Source organism: Haplochromis burtoni, unplaced genomic scaffold, assembly GCF_018398535.1.
Source record: "Haplochromis burtoni strain Fernald_Lab_line unplaced genomic scaffold, NCSU_Asbu1 Contig_83, whole genome shotgun sequence".
NCBI lineage: Eukaryota > Metazoa > Chordata > Actinopteri > Cichliformes > Cichlidae > Haplochromis > Haplochromis burtoni.
Window position 1 is genome coordinate 832,868 of NW_024582444.1, and position 22,884 is coordinate 855,751.

The 22,884-nt window shown below is 39.6% G+C and overlaps 1 protein-coding gene across 1 annotated transcript; it reads right to left on the reverse strand.

The window, feature by feature from the left end:
• Window positions 1–6,637: 6,637 nt before the first annotated feature.
• On the reverse strand, window positions 6,638–22,354 carry LOC102304662 (four and a half LIM domains protein 1). The gene is made up of 6 exons (XM_005926391.3): window positions 22,211–22,354; window positions 10,167–10,341; window positions 9,886–10,060; window positions 9,436–9,605; window positions 8,614–8,800; window positions 6,638–7,755 (listed from the first exon to the last, which is right to left on the reverse strand). The coding sequence occupies exons 2-6, from the start codon at window positions 10,320–10,322 to the stop codon at window positions 7,604–7,606; spliced, it is 840 nt and encodes a 279-aa protein (XP_005926453.1). The 5' UTR covers window positions 10,323–10,341; window positions 22,211–22,354; the 3' UTR covers window positions 6,638–7,603.
• Between the last annotated feature and the right edge of the window lie 530 nt (window positions 22,355–22,884).

The following is a 22,884-nucleotide window of genomic DNA, read 5'->3' on the forward strand; positions in this document are numbered from 1 at the left end:
AGATTATAAAAAATATAAAGTTTTTTGGTTATTATGTACGAATAAGAACTATAATTAGTTTTTATTAACTATTATCAGTTTCTGTTGAGAATTGTTTCCTACCGACAGGTGTGGTGTGTATGTTTTCTGCATCAGCCCACAGCTGTAACAAACCACTGGGGTCGTTGTAGGGATTTTTAAGCCTCGTGGCTATTAGAGACTGCACATCTGCCACATCCACAGCAGGGATGACATTCACATATACGTTGCAGCGAAAACTACAAGGAAGACACAAAGTCATGCTTTAGATACCACGTTCTTATTCTCTTCTACAACAATGCTTTTCAGGTATTTCGATTATTTTGGGCTCTTTAACCAAAGTTAAAGCCCAACCAAGGTTTTTTTTTCTATTAAGATGAATGTTTTTCCCAGATTATGAAAATTTGGCAAAATTCAGAAGCAAAGAATTTTTTGTGTTGTTTTATATACAAATGAAAGAAACCTGTCTGTACATTAAAAAAAAAAAGAGTCAGATAGAAATCACACAATATTCTGGGAACTGTAACTCTCTACCATATTACCTGTTGACACTGGAGGGACTGAACCGCATCTGAAGAATAGAAGAACATTTAATACGTATGAAACAAGATGCTGATAAAGATGCTGTCCAGGTCTTACACTCCTACTGTCCTACTGGCCAAACAGACACAGCTATATTTGCATTAAGATAACATCCCCTCATACATACATCAACCTGATGCATCAGTTGAGCTCTGATGTTCTTACCAGCTGGTCTTCATATGGTGTTTTTACGAGGTCTTCTGTATTGGATCTGAAAATAAGAAAATCAAAGTAACTCAGTAACCTTATGGCCCATTTGTTCCTCCCCTCTGACATGTACTATAAAACAAGATTTAATTGTGTGACACACAGTGAGATTCAAATGAATTTTATTGCAAATGTAAATCATCTCCTACCTGGATAGTTCAAACACAGATACTATGTGTAAATAGATGTCGCTCGGCAGCTCCTGTCTGAGCTGCAGGAACAACAAAGAGCAGAAGGCAGTGTTATAGCCGCTGAGATTTACTGCTGCTGAATAAATGTAAAGTAAAGCCTGCACAGTATAATGAAGTCCAAAGCAGCAGGGTCTGGAATTTTTCAGAGAAATAAATGACGAGAAGTCTGACCCTACACACTTCTGCAAAATTCCTGGATCCAAAACAATATCTGGATTGAGTCTGTGAAATTCTCTTCAGAATATATATTTTTAAAAATGCTCTAAATTGATCTTATTTCAGTAATTTATGGATTTATGGAGATGTGAGTTCGCTCTGTCTCACGATGGTAAAGATTTTGAAACTGGTAAAAAGAATTTGGACCAAATGTGGATCATGTTTGGAGTTACTCACAAATCCATTGATAACTTTTTGATTAAAACGGTTAATGAAAACAAACAAATGGAATAAATGACATGAACTCATTGGTAGAGGTAATAAAAATAATTCTTCTTATACCAGTTTTTCAAGAATTTAAAAATAGATGAATAAACCTTTTTTTTGAAGTTTTTGTTTGTTTTACCCATTGGTGTGCGATGTCTCTGGCTGTGTAGATCTCAGTTTTGTTCTCATCCTGACGAATAATAGTAATTATCAGTTTCACTTGGTAAATGGACCATGCTGCCAAAGAGAACATAAAACTGCATTAAATGTTTGTAGATTTCATTTAAGACCATAAAAAAACAAGAGTGATAACTTTCAAGCCTACTTCAGTGTGTATATATTTATATATATATATATGTATTTTATACAGTTTGACAGATTTTTTTCTTTATCTTATAAATATTTGAACCTGACCAATATACCACTGGGCTTGAAAGTAAAGGAGAGAAGGGAGAAATTGTCATATTATCTTAGTGAGGACTCATAAATAACTACAGATAACAAATGCTGAGAAATCTCTGGGTTTTTTTTGTCTGAATAAAGAAAAAAGTATCAGTCGATATATCGGATTATTGAATCACTAAATATCGGTATCAGTCTTAAAAATTCCCACATCACTCTGCCTCTATTTAATAATGGCTGCTTATTATTATAAACCAGTAGCTCTCAAACCTCAGAAGCCTGCAGAGTAAAATGACTTTACAGCCCACCGTTTCCATCAATCATTAACAATTAAAGGGATCCAAGTTGGACTTGCCTTAATTGAAAGTCTGTGTAAAAGCATCAGCATTTTTATTTTTCCTAAAAAAATTAATTTATTTAGCTTAGTTTCACCAGCAGCCACCTGGTGTGTCTCCCTGCCCCACGACTGCGACCTGCCCCATAGGTTGAGAACCACTGTCAGAAACTATATATTTTGTATTACGATATGAACAAAAGATCAAACTGTATTTTTTCCTATCTGCACTGACCTAAAACTGGAGCAGCGCTTTCAGCTAGAGGGAAAGATTCACGTGGAACTAATACTGCATTTTTCATATGGCTGAACAGACTGTGTGACAGGAATTTTCTTATGTAAACTAAGCTCTATAGTGCTATGAAAGAGGATTAGGGCCAGTAAAAGAAAAAAATCTTTGGGGGTCATGAGTTCTGACTTCTTCCATATTTCTGAGAAAAACTGGAATGTTTTTTTTTTCCATAAAATTCTTGCATTTAGTAGCCAAGAAATTAGAATCATTAACAAGTAAAAGTGTCAACATTTATCATCTTATTGAAACTGTAGACTGTTCCAGTTTTGTAGAGATGAAACAAGCTGCTTGATTAATGCTTCGAATTTTCATCTAATTGATTATGAATTTGTTTTTACATTTACTTAACTGCCAAATAGACAGGTGGTGAGTATTTAATGTGAGGGGATACACCAGAGACAGCCAACAAACTATCGCTGAGGCTGGAAAAAGCTTGATGAATGTGGCATTTACTGCAGTAAAATAAAATCAGATGATAACGGCAAAGGTTTCAAGTGAAAGTATTCAGGGTTTGTAAGTTGCATGCTCACTGCAATTCAGGCTGCAATCTTGTAGTGGAGCACAGATCTGAGTGTCCCAGTTGTTTCTCTCCCACTTCACAACATCCCCCTCTGTACAGTTCATTGATGCCACTTCCTTGCTGCTGCGTTCTCTCTCCCACATCCGAAACAGAGAGAGTTTTCCCGACACACGGGATATAGGAATGATCTTTATGTTGCCGTTTACAATGAAATGTCCTGATCCCAGAGTGAGCGATCCATTGGGGGCCAGTGTGGAGCACGAAGAGGAGGCAGAAGAAGCAGCTCCATAGAGGGCTGTGAGAGAGGGAAGGCATACAAAAGGTGGTCATGGAAAGACTAAAAAAATCACTGAAACAGCCAAGGCAGGTTTTCCATATCATTTTCTAAACAGGGAATGTAGCTGTAGCCCAGATTCATTTAAGACGTCATGAGCAAAAACACAAGACGGCTATAACTCTTGATAGTGACCTTTGTAAGCAGATTATCACTTGATGCAACCGTGTTATCAATATATAAATCATTGAGATGTTCCAGCCAGACAATTTTTAGATAATAGACTGAAAAGGAGCACCTGCATTCAGTATTGCCTGACAGCCTGTGTAGGAAAATCAGAATCAGTTACAGGAGAAAACTGAGAGGATCAGACTTCTAGATCCCAAAAGCCATTTCTAAAAAAAATCTTTATTTCTTCACCAATCTTTATTTCTAATCCCAGAATAAAATTAGGCTTTTAAAGAACACACGATGAGAGGAAACCCACCTGCCGTGAGGTTCAGCAGGGTCCCTTTAAGGTATAGGGCAGGTCTGTCTTTCGTATGTGACCAGGTCAGGCATAGTGGGTACCACTGTGACTCAAGGAGGACGATCTTCTGGGTCCTCCACTCCACGCCAAACAACCAGACCACTAAATGACCCGCCTTAAACCCCAGCCCCAGCTCAGCATACTGTGCCTTTGGATGTCGGTACATAAAGGCGGTCCACGGTGAGGAACCTATGGTCTAGACATGTTTGGAGTTAGTGAGATTTCATTTCTTTAACTGTTCGGCACCTTTAAAAATATCCCTGTGACAGTTAAACCAGTTATAACTGCAGGACATTTATCATCAGTACCTTCTCTAGATTCAGGTAGAAGCAGACTGTGAGCTCTTGCAGGGCGGGGATGGTGATCTGACGCTTTAGTGTCCAGTGGCTGCATCCCGCAGTGAAATTAGCCACTTCCCCCCATAGACTGAACCTAGGCACTGAGAGAAAAATACATCGTTTTTATAAAAAAGTGCTTCCACAGCAGGAAATCTGAACAAAGGGAGAAGGTTTTACCTTCAGAACCTTCTGGACGTTACATAACTTTCCTATTACAATACTGAATGCTGTTTATTGATCATGTATTCTAATTTATTTATGAGATCTTGAGACTGTCTTTCTGGATGGATTTCCTGATCATTGGACAATGTCCAGACTTTGTTGTGTATTTTGGTTGGAAATGAGCAGTGGATGTTGATAGATCCACTGGTAGATTTTCACCATACATTGTTGTGGAAGCAAATCACTTTTGGAGCTTCTTAACTGGTTTTGCTGGGTATTATATGAAAAAAGAACATTTTTCATTCCTGAAAGGAGTGTGTACAGTCTGGTTTTCAAGTAATTAAGACACTTAATTCAGCTTCTGCATTGAGTTTGATCCTTTTTCAGTTTTAGTTAAAACTGAGAGTTGTCGCAGTGTGTTGGGAAACCTCAATTATGTTCGTATTTAAACAGGGTTGGGTTTTTTCTTTGGTTTGTTTGTCTGTTGAAACGAAATATGTTTTAAATTATTCATCTGAATTAAATAATTACTATATTATTGAAGTGTTTGAACTGTTTTAGGCATAATGTCCCATTTTTAGAGGTTCATAATTAATTGGACAATTGACTGGCAGGGAGGTTCTGTTCTCTGGTTATTAAGCAGCAAAAAGAGTGGAGTTTATTCCAGGCTTTTCAGTGAAACTCCATTATTGGGCTGAAAAGGCAAAACAACCCGGTCAGAGAGACAGCTAAAACTTTAGTAGTAATCAGCAATCTGCCTCATTCTTACAAAGCTTGCATGCACCAACCAACTCACCAACAACAAAAAGGCAGAAAGACCACAAAAAGCAATGAAAATTGAATTATTTCCATGATTATTTCCTAAAAGAATTATTTCCATGGTTAAGAAAAACAGCCTTAAAACATCTAACAAAGTAAAGAACACTCGATGAGGGGTTGGGTGGATCTACCAGTCCAAGAGACATCTTCAAGAAGCCCTTTTTCATACTTTAGACTCAAAAGATAGAAAACATCTAAAAGAGCTGGCACAGCTCTAAAAAAAAATCAGCCTTTATAACCCTTAAAATTCTGTGAGTCCACTTACCTTTGAACATCTGAAAATGGGGGACTGTATAAAAATTCCTCAAAGTTAAGTCAATGCTTTTGTTAACATTGAATTTAACCCATAGATTGTTTGATTTGAAACGCACTGTGATGGTGTATGGAAGCTCAATCACAAAAAGAAAGAAAAAAACACTTATAAACCTAACTGTTAGTCTCATTGCAACTCTTTTTTTTTTCATTGTCAAAAATTACCCTAATGGGTAATTCTTTTTTTGCTTTAGAAATGATCATCAGTGTGTTTTGCGGCCACTTTAAAAGGAACGTGTGAAGAACATTTTTTTCTTCTTTACTTATTTAGTCAGCAGGAGCTGAATCTGGAGTCAGTTAAACTGTCTACAGTATTACATCATGCTTTTCCACCTTTCACCTTGTGGTCTTTAATGGCTCTACATGATATACGTGAGGTTTGTTTTAGATAATCTTGACTTTTTTACAATCAGCTGACTTTCTCACATAACCGTGGCTTCAAGTAATACGCAAACATGATTTGTGATCAAATAAATTGTGATCTCTTTTGTATTTTTTCCATTTTTTTTAGTTCTTCCTACCGTCTGCTTTAGCAGGACCCGGGCTGCCCAGCAGAGACAGAGAGAAAAAAATATTCAGGTAATTTTGAAGGATGACCATGATGAAATCTGAAAAATAAAATTAAATAATTACACTATTATTTGTGCATTAACTGTATAATAAAGTATTTTTATTATTAGAATTATTAGAAGCATCAAAGTTTATCAAAGTTTTCGAGCATAAGTGAAGAACTTACCTTCGACAGAATCGCCTGAAAGCCAGGAGATGAATCTGAAAGTAAATCCTGGTCGAGATTCTCAGCAACTACACTTCATTCTGCAAAGTCTCAGCTCACTGGTTTCGAACAAGCTCTGAGACGATGCATAAAAATCAAGTCACAAACCTTTCTCTGTGACCGTGAAGCAGGTAATGCTGTTGTCTGGCTGTGATTGGTCGGTTCGTGCTATTATGTGTGTGCAGGTGGGACAAAAAGTCAATCTATAAAAGTGTAGGAGGAAAAAAATCACGGCCACACAAAAGCATACGTGAAACGGTAATTAGCTCTGACAAACATGCACTGCTTTCTGTCAACACTACCTGAACATGAAGACCTAATTACTCTTTCAAGGCTACATGCATGGCCTTCAGTAGGTTGGTATCTGTCCCTGTGCAACAAAACCATCCGTTTAAAACGTAAAGTTAAAAAAAACAAAAAAAACAAATTCATTAAAAATAAACTGAGAAATTGAATCAAAAAGAGAAAAAGTCATTCTCAGTTTTGTAGAAAGTTTATTTGAGCTTTGATCTTCACAGAAACATGCAACATGCATTTATTCAGATTTTATCTTTATTTAGAAGTGAAAGGGTTACAAATTTTATTTATGTAAAAAAATACAACAAGCAAATATCAATTAGCAGTTAAAACTTAAATACGGACACATGAACAATTAAACGCTGCAATTTAAGCAACCTTAGATTTTTTATTTTTTTTTTATCATTTACCGACTGCAACATGACACGCATTGATTTCTGAGCTTTTAACAACACAGTAAATGAAGGTTAGCTTTAGCAGAATAAGAATGAATGATGCAGCTCTAACAACAGAGTCGGGTAGCTGTTGGTAAAAAATACTGTTCTCTTACATTTGGACAGAGAGAAAAGGCTCCTGTCACCTCCTGTGAAAACTTGTTACTAGTGGTTCAAAACACCAGCTCACACATTTTAATGTAATACAAGTCTGACACGTGCCGCTGCCGGACTCAGAGTTTCTCATTTTCAGACGTAGACGTCACTTAACATCAGAGCAGGTCAAAGTACTTCCATCAATTAATCTTCCAAGATTTCAGCTGGATAATAAACAGAATATTGAAATAAGATGCTTGCTGGCATGGAAAGACAACAACAACAAAAAACAAACAGGTAAGGTTACATCCTTTTATTCTTTTTTTAAATTATTATTATTATTTTATTAACCCGTCCTCCAGCAGAGTCATGGTCTGAGTGCTTTGTTTCGCCAAACACATTTGCTTTACCAAGGGGAGCACTGTAGACTCTATCACCTTATTTATTTACTTTATTTTATTTCATTATTCACATTATTATCAGAGTGGATATAATGCCGGAGCGGACAGGGAGTGAAGGCCAGCTTGGTGATAGAAAGGAGAAGAATGCAGGGGAATAGGTTTACATCATTTTGAAACGGGCATAAAGTCGTCCGTCTCTACTTGTTGCCGCAGTCGGTGCAGAGGATGTCTTTTCCCTTGGCTACGAAACGCTTGTTGGACAAACTGAGGGAGCACCTCTTACAGTTGAAGCAGTATTCATGCCAGGAGCTGCCCTCATAGTTCACCACATTCACCCCTTTACCAAAACCTGAGAGGAGAGAAGAGCAGAGGGGAGTTAGACCGTGTCTTTGGTCTACCTTTGTGTGCCACCTGCTGGTCTTAATCAGTAAAGACATCAGCTGTATTTGAATTGCCTTAAAGCACATCTGGATCCGTCATATGAAAAGTTACAAAACACCTTAAAATTATCTAAAGATTTCATTTTTATCTTCAAATAGTTATTAGGGTTTTTTTTAAAATCATGGTGTGAGGTCCCCCCCACCTACACCTCTCTTTGCACCTTTGACTCTCTGTGTCATCCTTTAAAAAGCAGCTTAAAACTCATCTGTTCATGCAGGTGTTTGCGTAGTGTTTGTGTGCCTATGTTGCTTTTGGCATGTGCATTTAACTATTCTTTCTCTGGAAAAGTGCTATAAAGACAAACTTCCATTTCTTTCTTACTTACCTGGTAGCTGAGTGCACTCAGTCATAGTTATGGTTCTGGTACAGCTTCCATTTACCTGTTGTGTTTATTTTAATGCCACGAGTTTAACTAAGAACTCAGATCTCAGCTGAGATCTGTGTTTACTTGTTAGTCGGTCCAGTCTTTCATGCTGCAATATCACAGACTGCATATGAAAGAAGGATGTAGCCACTGTGATGCAATAATATTTGTTGCAAACACTTTAGCTGAGTTTTTGTGGACACAGCAGATACTGCGCACTACACCAGCTAACATGTCATTCGAATGGTAAAGTGCCACCTGCTTTAACCTCCTTTTGACTCTAATAGAGCCATCACTTACAAAACAAACACCATGTTGTATTAAGACTTAGACTAACGAGTGAGAACATGCTCTCATTGTGAAAGCGCTGGTGTTTAGAAGGAATTCAGGTATAAAGCTAACCTGTGATGGGGTTCTGGCAGCCGCTGCACTTCTTGGCCACGGAGGTCTTGTAGCAGTCGACACAGAAGACCTGCTCCTGGTGGTTGGTGAAACTCGTCCCTGCCAGAGGCTTTGCGCAGGAGCTGCACACGAAACAGTGGCTGTGCCACGGCTGGTCCTGGTAGTTCACTCCTCCAGAGGTTATAGGCTGGAGATAGAAGTTAAGGGATGTTTTACCATCCAATTAAAATAATCTTTGAGTAGTTTAATTACTGTTAAAATAACATCTCCATCCGAGATTTGTTTAAATATTTTCCTTGGGTTTATTTTAGCCTTGATTTAGAGACGACAGTGGAGAGAAGGCAGGAAACTTAAGAGAACAAGCAGGTTGCTGTAAGCAGCCTCTGCAGTAGCACCATGACATACTGCATGGTTCGCCTGCTCAACCAAGTGAGATACAGTGGCTTCCACATTTGTTACATTTAGCATAGTTTGGTATGAATTAAATAGTCGAGTTAAAAGTACAAATGAAGCAATAATTTATTAATAATCTGGTCAGTCATTAGTGTAATGGGGTAAAAGGCTAAAATGCAATTAGGCTGCAGATTTCCCTGACAGAAAAAAAATTATCCTAAGTATCCAAAGATTAAGATTTTATGAATTATTGCACTATTACAGCCTGCTTATTAAAGGAATTTTGACATGTCAAAGCAAATAAAAATAAAACAATGAACACAATTAAACATGTAAATGACAGCGTGCCTAAAATTGCTATAAAAATGTGACTTCAAAGTGATCTTGGTGATACGAGGGTGGCCTGGTTCCCTGTGTGAGAGAAATTACCTTCTTGCAGCTCACGCAGTGTTTAGCGAATTTGTCATCATAGCAGGGGCTGCAGTAAATGTCACTTCCTTTGGAGAGAAAATTCTGTGATCCTATTGGTCGTTTACAGCTGTAACAGGTGAAACACTCGTCGTGCCACGAGTTCCCTTTGTACTCCACGCTCTCTGTTCCTGCAGGGGAGAGGAGAAGGATTATTACTGCTAATGCTGAATAAATACAGTAGTACAGAGGACATTTTTAGGCCTGCATGAGTCCTTTTATTTAACAATAGTTTGACACTATAATAGTCAGTACGCCCGTACTGCCCTAAATCATGTATATATTTAGATGTTCTGATGAAGAAACTCTTTTGAAAATGACTTTTTCCAGCTAACTCTTTGGTTTTTTAATCACACAAGACAAGCAGATCAGTGCTCTACAGAGCATTGGTGTGAATGTGATCAGTCGTACCCGCCAGTATGGGTTTATAACAGCCGTGGCAGCGTGGAGCATCCTCTCTGGAGCAGCACTTCCCACACATGATGCGGTCATCCTTGGTGCTGAAGGGCTCCTTAGCCAGAGGCTTGTAACACTTTGCGCAGCGGAAACACTCCTCGTGCCAGTATCGGCCCTTGTGGCTGAGCTCCTGATGGAGGAAAACGGAGAGATTTTTTGGATGACAGCTGGACGCAGGTGGCAGGAAATACCAAAACTTCTAAGTCCACACAGAGAAATGCAGCTCGATAAGACACCTTTGTTTCCACGGAGATGGGACGGTGGCACTCGGCGCAGGAGTTGGCGCAGAACTTTGTGTGGCAGCGAACGCACACCGGCCTCCCCTCGTTACGGACGAACCTCTTCCCCCCGAGGTCCTCGCGGCAGTAGAAACACTGCGAGCTTTCCGCCATCGTCAGGATACAGTCCCACCTGCAGCAAGAACAGAACGGAGGGAGGAAGTAAAAGCTCTGCCCAGCAACGGCGGTAAACACCACACTTGTTTTATGACAACAGATAACGGTTCATATTTTATGATTCATGGGTCAAAATGGATTTTAGTCGTTTGTGGTTTCAATTAAGAACTTTTGGTCCTCACCAAACAGCACATCTTTAAAACCAATCACAAAATTTTAAGCATGAGCTCATTTTAAACAATCCAGCTGCAATTATTTATTCTCATTATGGATGAGCCTCCTGATCATGTGCTTCATTAATCAAATAATTTCTTTCTAACAGTTCTGGAAGCAACTTCCATTTTCCACCACTTCTTCAAACCATCAGGTTATTTTCTTCTTATGTTCTGTGTGCAAAAATCTTTGAAAAACATAAAAAAGTTAGATGAGACAAAAATGATTACACGGATTGCTCGGAGCTGAAATTTCTCCACAGAGCACATAGACTATAACTATTCACCGCGGCTCAGCTCTGTGGGATGTTTGAGCAGCTGGTGAAACTAAGACACCATCAAAGAGGAAATCAGAGGCTGAACTGGGATTCTGTCAGCTCACAGCTGCGTGTGAGCTGTGTGTTATTCGAGCTGATTTCGTGGATACACAATGACGTATCTGTCAGTGTTTCTGTGTACCTGTGTTTACAGTGGTTGTGCGGTGCGCTCGCTTCCTCTCCATTTATGCATCTTATCTCTTCCTGTTAAAGCAGCTCCTAACTGATAAGTTTGACAGCAAATTTTACAGCTGATTCAGGAGGCAGATGAATTAGGCTTTTATTTGCTCTTGACTTCCTCTTCCTTCCTCTAGTAATCCATCCATCCTCATCTTTGTATTCCCAGGCCGTATACCTGCCCTGTTTCAAGGACATGTCCAGATGTGAGAGTTTGTGTTGGTACTTGTATTGTGTAATACTACTTTCTTGTACTCCACAATATTTTAGATGCATGTATTGCACTCCATGCCATGCATTATAAAGCCAAACACCGATTCTTTTCTTTTTCAGCCATCATTGTCCTCTTGCATGACCCAGTTTGTTTGTGTTTGGTTTTCTCCAGATGTGGTGCTGTGCATTGTGGCCAGACGGCTTCACTTTGTCGTCGTCTGTCCTAAGGATCTTATTCCAGACGTTTTGTGGTTTATTTAGATCCAAATTTGAAAACCTACATTATGCTGCTATGATCTTTTTAGAGAGAAGAGTCTTTCTCCTGGCAACCCTTTCAGCCAAGTGAAACCTATCTAATTATCTATTATTCTATTATTATTAATTGCAAATATTAATGTTAGTAATATTAGTAGAATCTCACAATTGTAGCCTTCCTGAGGACCAACATTTGTTACTTTAATGGAGAATGAGGAAACCAAGAAGGTCATTAGGAGAGTAGAAGCTCTATGAGTCAGTGCCCCATCTCTAAGGAAATGTATCTGGATCCATATCAAATCCTAATGGGTTCTTCATTTGCCCGTGCGTCATATGTGTACCAAGCTTTCTGAAATTCTGTTTGCTAGTTCTTGTTTAATCATGCTGACGAGCAGCACCGCAAACGTTGGCACACTTGATTTCTCACACTACAGAATCCAGAATTCACTCTCCCTAAAATACAGGACACATAAACGCCCTAAACATAGAACCAAAATCACCACGTTGACCAACATAAATCTGATCACAGAGCTGTGATTACAGGGCCAGAAGTTCAGACGGTAAATAATAAACAACATGTTGGTTAAAAATGTATTTTTTTTTAAATCACAGCTACACAAAGGCACGGAAATATGGAAGAGGAGCGATCGCTACAGTCTGTTCACTCACTTATTTCCCACATCAGGTTCATGCTGCCTGACCACGAGGAATTCTCACAAACTGCTGTGAGACAAGTGTGTGTGTCCATGTGTGTCTGCACAGTGTGGTGAACGCATGAAGGAATGCCTGGCATGACTAATGTGGTGAGATCAGGAACGCTGACATCCTTATGACAACACACACAGACACACACACACTCCACTTCTTAAATGAACCACTCCCTTAGAAACCACAAACTATAGTGTTCACCTCCTGTATGGAGCGACATGTCGGCACACATTCACGAGGAAGTTCTCATTTTAGGAAACTCCTTTCCCAGTCTGTCCACCAGCCATTTCTGTAGTGCATCAAATGTAAAGGTCATTTAACTGTTGTGCAACTGTTATATGTACAGTTACTAGTCACTTTATTATGTGCATCTTGCTAGTACTAGGTTGGACCCTGTTCGGTTCGGTACTAGTTCGGGGAGGCATCTGCTCGCTGACATCTCGGGGGGCTGACACCACGATAAATGAGTGTTGTGCGCACATGTGTGTATAGCTGAGCCTGGGTCTGGCATGTTCAGCAGGAATCAAGACAACACTTTTCTGGTCTTATATTGTCCAATTTTGGCAAGCCTGTGTAAATTATAGTCTTCGTTTCCTGTTCTTAGCTTACAGGAGTATCACCCTGTGTGACCTGCTACTGTATTCCATCTACTTCGAGGTTTGAGGTGTTGTGCACTCAGAGATGCTCGTCTGCATACCTTTGTTGTAACGAGTTGTGTTGCCTTCTTATCGGCTTGGAGCTGTCTGGACCTTCTCGTCTGACCTTTGACATTAACATTTTACCCCAGAGAACTGCTGCTCAACGAATATTTTCTGTTTCTCAGATCATTCTCTGTAAACCCTAGAGATGGCTGTGTGGGAAAATCCTAGTAGATCAGCAGTTTCTGAAATACTCAAACAAGCCTGTCAGGCAGCAACAACAAAGTCATCAAAATAAATTTCTTCCTCACTCTAATGCTCGGTTTGAACTTCACCGGGTCGTCTTGACCATGTCTACATGCGTAAGTGCATTAAGTTGCTGCCATGTGATTGGCTGAATAGGCATTATTGAGTGTGTAGTGGCCATCACAAGAAAAACTGTTTGCAACTTGAAAACATTTCAAATTGGGATAAAATGAGCAGTTTTTTAACATTCTACTTAATTACAATAGTGCTTTTAGCTCAACAGTGATGTTACCATGGTAACATGCTGATGTTTAGCGAGTATAACACTAACATGTTTTGCTAAATGTCTCTAAACACAGCTAAATTAGTGGTTATACAGGAAAAAGGGACGTTTTTGCCCAACGATGGTGCCAAAGGGAATGGTTAACAAAGCCATCAGCAGACATCTCATACAAAATCATAAAAAACGATCATCCCGTAGGACCTCGAGAGTCTGTGCAAAAATAGTATAGACTATCATTTCACTTCCACAGAGGCCACACTTTCATCATGGCTAAAATACCACTTTTGAATAACTTGACCTTTTCATTCAAACATCTGTTCTTTAGCTCATCTGGCAGACTCATCAGCTCGTGCCATGGCGAAGCGCCCGTCGTCCATCCGCAACTGACGAGAACCAGAATTTAATCAAACTCACATACGATGGGTCTTCACCCAAATATGTTCAAGATAACATTTGTCATTTTCTTTTTCTCTTTTCATTTCAAAACATAACTCTCATGCTTTGAATTATTCAGTTACACCTAATTTTGCTCCTGGTGTAGTGACCAAAGTTGAACTGAAACCACCCATCAGATTCTTACTGCTGATGAAGATCAAACATCAGAAGGTACAAAACGATGCGACAGCTTGAAATATGGTGTCGTCACACTGTGTGTATCCTGTGAAACGATGATGCTCATGCCTTTTATGGACGCAGTGAATGCTGGAGCACTTTGATTGGGTGGTGTTCTGGATGAACTTGTCGTGGATAGAACGGTTTGCGAGCCTTCTTGAAAATTAGAATCTATTAAGAAGTCATTATTTTGTGCAATAAATCTGAGCAATGACAAGCAAACTAAACGCTTTCTTTGTGAACTTCACACATTAGAATACCCGCTGAACTGCGATGGATCTGGATGAGCTGTTAGTGTCAGTGAGACATAATCGAAACTGATCAAAAAGATTTTTAATGTGTTTCAGCTCGTTTGTTTGCAAGTGATTTAAACCTTCAACACAAGTCTTTTTGTTTTCCTCAGACTGGGAATGCTCATGAAAGCACATTTTTATGGCATAATTCAAAGTCTCAAATACAAGCAGATGAACATTTTCACAAAGTCTGGAAGGAAACCCGATTTTAATTTAATATCCAGTCTCAGGCTGCTTTTTGACAGATGTTTGAGGCAGAGGTTAAAGGTGCTGTGGTTAATAAAGTTGATTAAATAACTTCTTTGTGGTCTCATCTCCTTAACAGACAATAAAGCTCCAAACTGTGGAGCTGGACATATATCTTCCCCTCGGTGGCCGCCTCAATCATTACTCAATGGAGCAACCAGCAGCTGTCTGGATTATTTGGTGACTGGGTGTGAAGAGGTTACTCATCCGTCTCCACTGGAAGAAAGCAAGTCCTGTCAGATAAAGGCGAGGTCTGGCATTTACCTGTTACCTCCTGTTTTCCCTCCACGCTTCTTGACATTTTAATTCCTTCTCTTCCCAAACTAATAAGGATTCAGCTAAGATTTCCAGTGCTCTCAATCCTGCTCCGTTTCTCATTTTTGCTTTCACCTGCAGAGTCGAACTTTGCAAAGACACAGAACTCTGCTCAGTAACCGCATAGAAGGCAGTATTGATGCTTGGCTATGAGCACCGTGAAATTGTTATCTGATGGGAGCTAAACAACGGCTGACAGGAAGCCAGGACTAAAACAAATGAGGTGTAACTGACATCAGGCAGCTCCGAGTACACTGTTGCTGCACGTCTTTACTTTGTTTTCCAGCAATAAATAGCACTGTGTAACAACACTGCAGCACATACACATCGTTTTCTTCCAGCTAAAGCGGCCAATACGAAACTCAGTCAGATCACCACGGAAAAATTAGGCTGTGTCACGCAGTCACGGCTAAAGGCAGAGTTGAGGGCAGTGCTGCAGCCAAAGAAAGCACATTGTGGGAATGTGGAGCTCTCCATGGAGTGACATTAGTTTGTCCACACTTGGTAAATTTTATTTTTTAAGACTTTTAGTTGGCATTGGCATAAGGCACTGGTGGTAAAGGCTTGTGTGAGTCTTTATTTTTCTTATTGACAATAAATCAGAGTAAATTATGTGTTTTTGGGAACTATTTAAAGTCAGATAAATGCAGGATTGTGTGTGTGGGATTGAGTCAGAGGAACGACAGGGCCCATGGTTTGTCTCACTTTTAGTAGTTTCTAAAAATATTGGTGGTGTAAAATAAAGTATGACGGGGTTAAGATAACCAGGCATGTTCATAGAAACGGTTCATTGTTGGTTTTGGTCTTTTTATGGCAGTTGTTAACAATAAGAAGAGTGTCATCCTTAATCCTTCATGGACCGAGTGTTCAGGGAATAAAGAGAAGTGGGAGTGGACTTCGGCTGCATTAGTTTTAAATCAGCCTGAATCTTTTCCCCTCTTTCGGTTAAAGTTTCAGCCACCTTAGTGTGACGGTTACAAGTTGAAGCACTTCCTCCAACCCGAGCCTTCCACACTGTGTAAGCACAGAGCGCGGAAAGGTGACATCATGTCATGTGGACGAGGAGAAAATCAGGCAAACGTGTGGGGATGTGAAAGAGACAGCGAGTGCGCAATAAAGAAGCAGAGACAGACAAGAAATCTGCCAGTGCAAACATGACATAGTGTGGATTATTTTAGAGTGTGTACCAGCCGTGTGTGTGTGTGTGTGTGTGTGTGTGTGTGTGTGTGTGTGTGTGTGTGTGTGTGTGTGTGTGTGTGTGTGTGTGTGTGTTGGCATGAGCTTATCGCTCAAGAATGTAGTGGAAAAATGAGAAACAGGAAGTCTCCATCAGAACTGTGAAGCTGGCACAGTTCAGCTACACACACACACACACACACTGAGTGAACTGTTAATATGCTCGTCCATGCAGACTGACTGTGTTAAACTCATATGTCATTAATGCAGATTCCACAGACCCTGGCTCAACTTACGTCGCTCAGTATGTGCTGCAGGTGTGACCTCAGCGCTGACTTTTCTTTAAAAAATCACAGACTTAGCACGGCAGCCAGTACTTCTCTGCAGCCTGCAGATAGCTCTGCTAACCTTAACATGTCTGTTGTTCCAATTTCCTCCTATTGTGGCATTGCTATGCAGATTTTAGTGATGGAATAGATAACAAATTCTTATCATACACTTGGATTCAGAAATGAGACTTTCCTCTGGTTGCACAGCAGGAAAAAACCTGAGTATTGATAAGGAGTCACTCATTGTTTAAACATCAAGGCGAGGCATGAATGATGACTTAATGATGTTGCAACTGTTGAGAAGCTTGAGACCTTTAAATTGTGGAAGTCTAAAAGTTTAGCAATTTAATGACTAACTTCGTGGGGGGGGAAAAAGTTGGGTGACATTTTGCTTTGCATTAAAAGTTAAATCTACCCAAAACACAAGCAAACTGATGTGTATCGCATCATTGTGACACTTTTTTAGTTAACACAAAATAACTGCCTGCAGGGGCCTCAAGTCTGAATTCATCGTGCAAGTTTGCTTAGAAAAATATGTTTTAACCTCTGCATAAGCAGGAAGTGACACTTTTGAGACGTCCACAGCATTAACCTATAAAGGCATTTAAGCAATCTTGTTTCTTACGTCCACATTAACAGTGATAACGGCCTGACGGTGAATAAACTATGAGGAACAGAGGATTCTGGGTTTAAACCTTTATGTGTGGAATTTATCCCTGTGGTTCCATATGGGTTTTTTTTTCCATGAGTTCTAGTTTCTCCCCTATCTTCACAATATGTTCATTTTTATATTAAACCTCAGCATTAAAGCAGATTAGCTAGCTGTGGTCTCAGTCACACAGGCTTAGTTAGTTTTCAGTTTTACCTTTCTAAAGAAACATTTGCATTCCCCAACTTGTTGGCAAGAGGTTGGTGTAGCTTGCTGTATGTTTCTAGGTAGGTCTAAAAGAGAATGCGGCACCAAAAGTTTCCGTGCGATTGCTTTGGTCACGAGCAGATTGCCCGGGTTGCATATAGTTTGCATGGAAGACACCAACTTACCTGCAGATGCTTACCAGCTGCATGATAGTAAAACTCTTTTTGAGAAACCAAAGTAAATGTGCTCGTTGTTGCAACCAACACATTTACTTTGAAGGGAAAATGTCTCCATTTACAGATTGCAGAACACTTTTCACACTTTCACTACTGCACTAGGAGCAGTTGGTGTTTGCAGACAAGTCTTCTGTACAAACTTCATGCAACCTGGGTAATCTGTTAGTGACTAAAGCAATCGCAAGGTGGTTTTCTGTGCAGCACCATGCACCTCATCACCAACTGGCTGGGAAATACACACTCTTCCCTAGCAACTGGTGGTTGCCAGGAGGTTGCCAACTGGTCTCTAGGCCTGTATGAATAAAACCTTGAACGGTTGTTTAATAAAAATAAGTGAAGAGAATTCACGTTTTCAAAAAGTAGCTGCAGCTTTGTTTATATAAATTAAAGTTTCCAAAACACAAAGTGTCCATTTCTGTTTACTTGGTTGAAGTTGTGTTATTTTAATGGCAACAATAATAACAAGCAAACAGTAATACTTAGAATTTAACACCTGTAGCGTGAAAATATGGAAATTCAAAAGTTACTGGTCATTTATTAAAAGTTTCTTAAAGTTTCTTGATTTTCATGGAGAGAGTTGACGTTAGCAACACAGGTAATAACACATTACAACATATTACAACAGTAATAAAATGATTTAAAGAAGATGAAAAAGGATTTGGCAATCTCATCTGCGATATCTGAAGGACCTTGTATCAAGTTTAAGTGGCAACAAGTCTCTGGCTGACTAAAGAAAACAAAGATAACAATCTGATTGGTGCCCTTGTCAGTTAGGTGGTTGTTCTAAAGACTTGGTTAAAGTCCTCTGGATTACCATATAAAAGAGGTGTGTCCGTGTCTGAAACCAACAAAATCAACAGACAAAAAGAATGCATCGCAGCACCGTGACCAGAAGCTGCCCTCATTAGGATGCAATGTTCACAAACTGGTTTGCTTTATAAACTACATACGTATACAACTACCTTGGACACAAAGAGAAAACCATATTACCATATATTGTTGTTCAGATGGTTTCTCTTGCAAAAGAAGTGCTTTCTTTCAGTGAGTTTACACATTTGGCAGATACCTCACTGGATTCATTTCCTCTGCTATATTCACCAAGCAAAATATTTCTTAGAGCACCTTTAACGATCACACTATAGCCTTATCGTGGCCTAACAACACTGCAGTTAGAGTGCTCCCACCACTGATCCCAATCATTCTGGCTGAAAAAGAAACATATTAGTGATTAAAGCTGGGCAGCAAGTTCAGCTAAACATTTGTATTCTAGCGCGGGCCACAAAGAAAAACTTGAATGACTGTTTTACCTGGCCCGGCTGAGAGCTGCATTCCAGACAGTGGGATAAAGCTGATACAACAGATCTGAGTGAGGTCAAAGAAACAGCATGTCCCGCTACTACAAGACAGGCATGATGGCTTTACCAGAAGCTTCTGGTTAGATCCACTTAACCCACCTCGCTTTGTCTTGAGTTACACACTCCACTTTCTGCACTCATTTCTCCACTCAGTAACCGAGAAGACCTTTAAATCAGGAGCTAAAATACGTCTGACCAGTTTTCATGACATTTTCCATGTGTGTGTGACAGTAAGACCCTCTCCACTCTGGCACCAGAGCAGTCCTGCTGGGAAGACTTCCAAGTTACTGGTAAAAATTTAAATTATCTCATGGTGTCTCAGGGGTTCTCCTGTCTCCAAACTGTTCCAGTCTACCCTCATAAATCTCCAACCAAGAAAATCCCTGCAAATCTCCGTTTCTAACCATTTTTCCAGATTCTTACTTCAGCCACTCCTCACATGAGTCGAGCCATTTTTAAACATCCAAACAGTTCCTGTATAAGTTCAACAGTTCAGCTGCTGTTTGCTATATTTCTCCTAGTCTTCATTCAGATTTATTTTTTATTAATTTTCTAGCCTGGAGAATATTAGATAAAGGAATATTTTGAATATTTATTTTTTGAAATACTTCGAGTGTCTTGTCTGTCAGAAACCAGGATTAGCATAGCTTAGTATAAAGACCACAAGAAAGGGGAAACAACTAGCATGGCTCTTTCTACTGCTTAAAAAAACTAAATGAAAAATAACTACGTTAAAATTAAATAAGCTACAGTGAACTCACCAAAGTTACAACCCAGTTGATATATTGCTATGGCCAATATATCTGTCAATATTATGTAATTGTTGGTATCTGATATTTAGATAGCTTATAAATGACAATTTAAAAAGTAAAGATAAAAAAGGAAGAAACACCCTTCAAATGTGTTATTAGTGTTGACAGTGTATACTTTGTCCACCAGAGGGCGCTGTGCAGCTTCCCTCTAGGTTAAAACAACCATAGCAGAGTCAGGGAGAGCATAAATGAGTAACCCACAACATGCTTTAACAATATTCACAAAGGGTCACTGCATGTTTGATTTGGCAACATTTTCGCTGCATCCACTCCGGATGTGGAGCCGCTGTTATATAAATAACAAATAAAAAAATAATAAATAAAAAAACATTTTTATACGCATAATCTAACTGATCCTTAAATAAAAAAGTCAATTCTATCTATAGGATGTGATGTTAGATGCCGACTGCACGGAGTTAGGAATACTGTACTGTACACTTGTTGATTGACTTTAACAACTGTGCAGTCATTAGTGAGCATCAGAGGGGACGATGGTTGATTTTTCTTTCTTTTTTTCCCCCTAAACCAGATCCACACTAGGGTGAGATATAAGCAGATGCTCCACTGTGGTGAGCACTAAAGGGAGCAGCTGAAAGTTGTCCTTTCCCTGCTTCTGGTCTTTATGGCTAAGCTAAAACCTCCTGGCTCCTAGCTTTTTATTCAACAGAAAATGTATGAATGTGAGTGGTGTCACTCTTACTTAATGATAAGTGGGAAGACTGCTTCCCCTTTTCCTTAAGATATCCTTACTTTATTGGGTACACCTTGCTAGTACCAGCTGGGAAATATTCCCTACAGAACTGCTTTTTCTTCCAAGCTCCTTAGACTAGTTTAAGACAGGCTTAGACAGGCTTAAAGCGATTTAAGTTATTGTCTGGACCACAGCTACCTGCCTAACTGCACTAAGATGCTGCCATGTGATTGGCAGATTAGATATTTGTGTTAAGGTGCAGTTGGGATGGCTGTGCCTCAGGAGGTAGAGCAAGTTAAATAATAATCAGACAGTTGGTGGTTTGATACTGAAACCCAAGCTGGTCCTGATGTGTTCATTGGAGTGTGAATGTTAGATTGACACACGTTGTCTAAAGCACTTGGTGAGTGCTCAAGTGGAGTGGAAAAGCAATTCTGTTAAGAAACCATCAATTTACAATTGAAAACTTAGGAAATTTGTAACTAATAAAGTGGCCCTCTTCCTTTCGCATGAGACAAGTTTCCACACCCCCTGATCAATGTCAGCACACCCAAACACAAGACAACAGGTTTTACTGGCTGCAGGACAAAAGGCAACACACACACACACAGGAAGCTTTCTGTTTCTACCATGCTATCCATTAGAAATCTCTACTAAAAACTCAACTCTAGTGTTCACGTGACCATTGGGGATCAATAAAAACAGAAGACCACAGTGTCTGCACCTATTTACATTCAATCCTATTAAAATCACAACAGGCAAAACACAACAGGGAGTTACCATGACGTGAAGGAAGACCAGCAGCATAAAGTTTTATTAGGCTGGGATGTCTTTAATGGGACTGAGCTCAGTCTAATTTCTTTAACATGCTTAGAATCCAACTGAAAACTCCCCACAGTTGTGTGTGTGTGTGGGTGTTTTGGTGGTGGTGTGTGTGTGTGTGTTGTGTGTGTGTGTGTGTGTGTGTTGTGTGTGTGTGTGTTGTGTGTGTGTGTGTTTGTGTTTGTGTTGTGTGTGGCAGTGAGTGGTGAGATTTTTGGTTTTTTACACACTGTCTGTGTGTTTGCTCACAATAGGGAGTGATGTTGTACTCCATCATCCAGCAACAAAAGGCATCATTTCCCCATACCAACATAACATTGTGACTGTTTATTTAACCACGTGTCAGTATTTCAGCTTTATTTTTAGAACTGAAGCCTGCATGGCATTTTTGATACATCTGTTAATACACCAGTACCAAAGAAAAAAGTCCAGGGAGCTTGAATCCAGCTGGTAGAGCATATGCATCAATTACATGGCTACACGCACACGCATAAACGTTGGACAATGAAAAATAGCAGTACAAGAATTTTAATTGACCTCTGAGAGGCATTTTTTGGCCTCAGAGGTTCCATCATTGGACGAAAAAAACAAAAAAAAAGTCAGACTTCCTAACTGGAAACAGATTTCAGGAGCAGCTCAGGCTTTCACAAGTCAGCATGTAACTGTAGCTCACACACACTCACACTGACACTAACACACACACACACACATATTACACAGACGGCCACACACACATATTACACAGACAGCCAACGCCCCGGACAACTTTAAGCCTAGTTTCCTCTCCGGATATCAAAATGCTGCTTTGCAGATTAAGTGTAAATGAAATCCTTGCAAGTGTAAGAGAGGAAGAGAGCTACAGGAACCAAAATGTAACCTGCTCTGAGTTTGTTTGTTTATTTATTATTACGTAAAGTAAATAAGTAACTAAAAATCTGCAATACTTATTAAAGACTAATAACTGGAATACTTAAGTACAAAATAACCCCGCAGCAGCTACTCGGTCCCGTTTAAAATCCAGCTTTTATGAGAAGAGGCTGGGGTGGTCCGGTACAGAGGGTTAACAAACAGCGGTGCTCATCGGTCGGCTTACCGGGATCAGAGTGAGGTCTGCAGCGGTGGATGAGTGGCTCTCTGGAAGCAGCGGAACTCCGCTTCAGCGACGGCTTCACGTGTTATAAATACTGCAGCCTGTGGCCGCATCAACTCCAGCCAAACACCCACACCTCACACCGAGGCGCAGAGCTCAGCCTTCACAATAAGAGCCCACGCGAAGCCTCGAAAAGAAGAGTGGGTTTTCAAAATAAAAGTAAATATGAAGTTCAGTCAGCAGGCTTTCACTCAGAAATATTATACCTTTATGCGCAATTTGTATCTAATTAATATTCAAAGTCCACGACCTAGTTAAATGATGGCGCCGACATTTTATAAATATAATATATAATGCAAAAAAACTTTGCATGGTAGAGATTTTTATTTCAAATACTCCACAGCCGAACGACACACGGAGCTCGTCAGGAACTCCTCAGTACATTACATGCTTTTTTTTAAAGGACAGTGATAAGTGAGAGTTACATAGCCACGCTACATAGATTTTGCAACACACACAAAAACTTGGTTTCAGCTCTATAAACATAATCTAAACACACTGTAAAGATCAAAATGATACAATTTCTCATTCATCTCATTTTGATTTGTCCTTTAAGGACTTCGTGCAAGCTACACTTAATCACTCATGAAGATGCTTACTGCAATTGTAAATATATA

Excerpts from the sequence above, each read along its gene's own strand:
- LOC102304662 (XM_005926391.3), bottom strand. The coding sequence starts at position 10,322 with ATGGCGGAAAGCTCGCAGTGTTTCTACTGCCGCGAGGACCTCGGGGGG. Across the intron at positions 9,606-9,885 it reads TTATAAACCCATACTGGCGG|GAACAGAGAGCGTGGAGTAC; the intron begins GTACGACTGATC and ends TCTCCCCTGCAG. Across the intron at positions 7,756-8,613 it reads CTGCCAGAACCCCATCACAG|GTTTTGGTAAAGGGGTGAAT; the intron begins GTTAGCTTTATA and ends CTCTCCTCTCAG.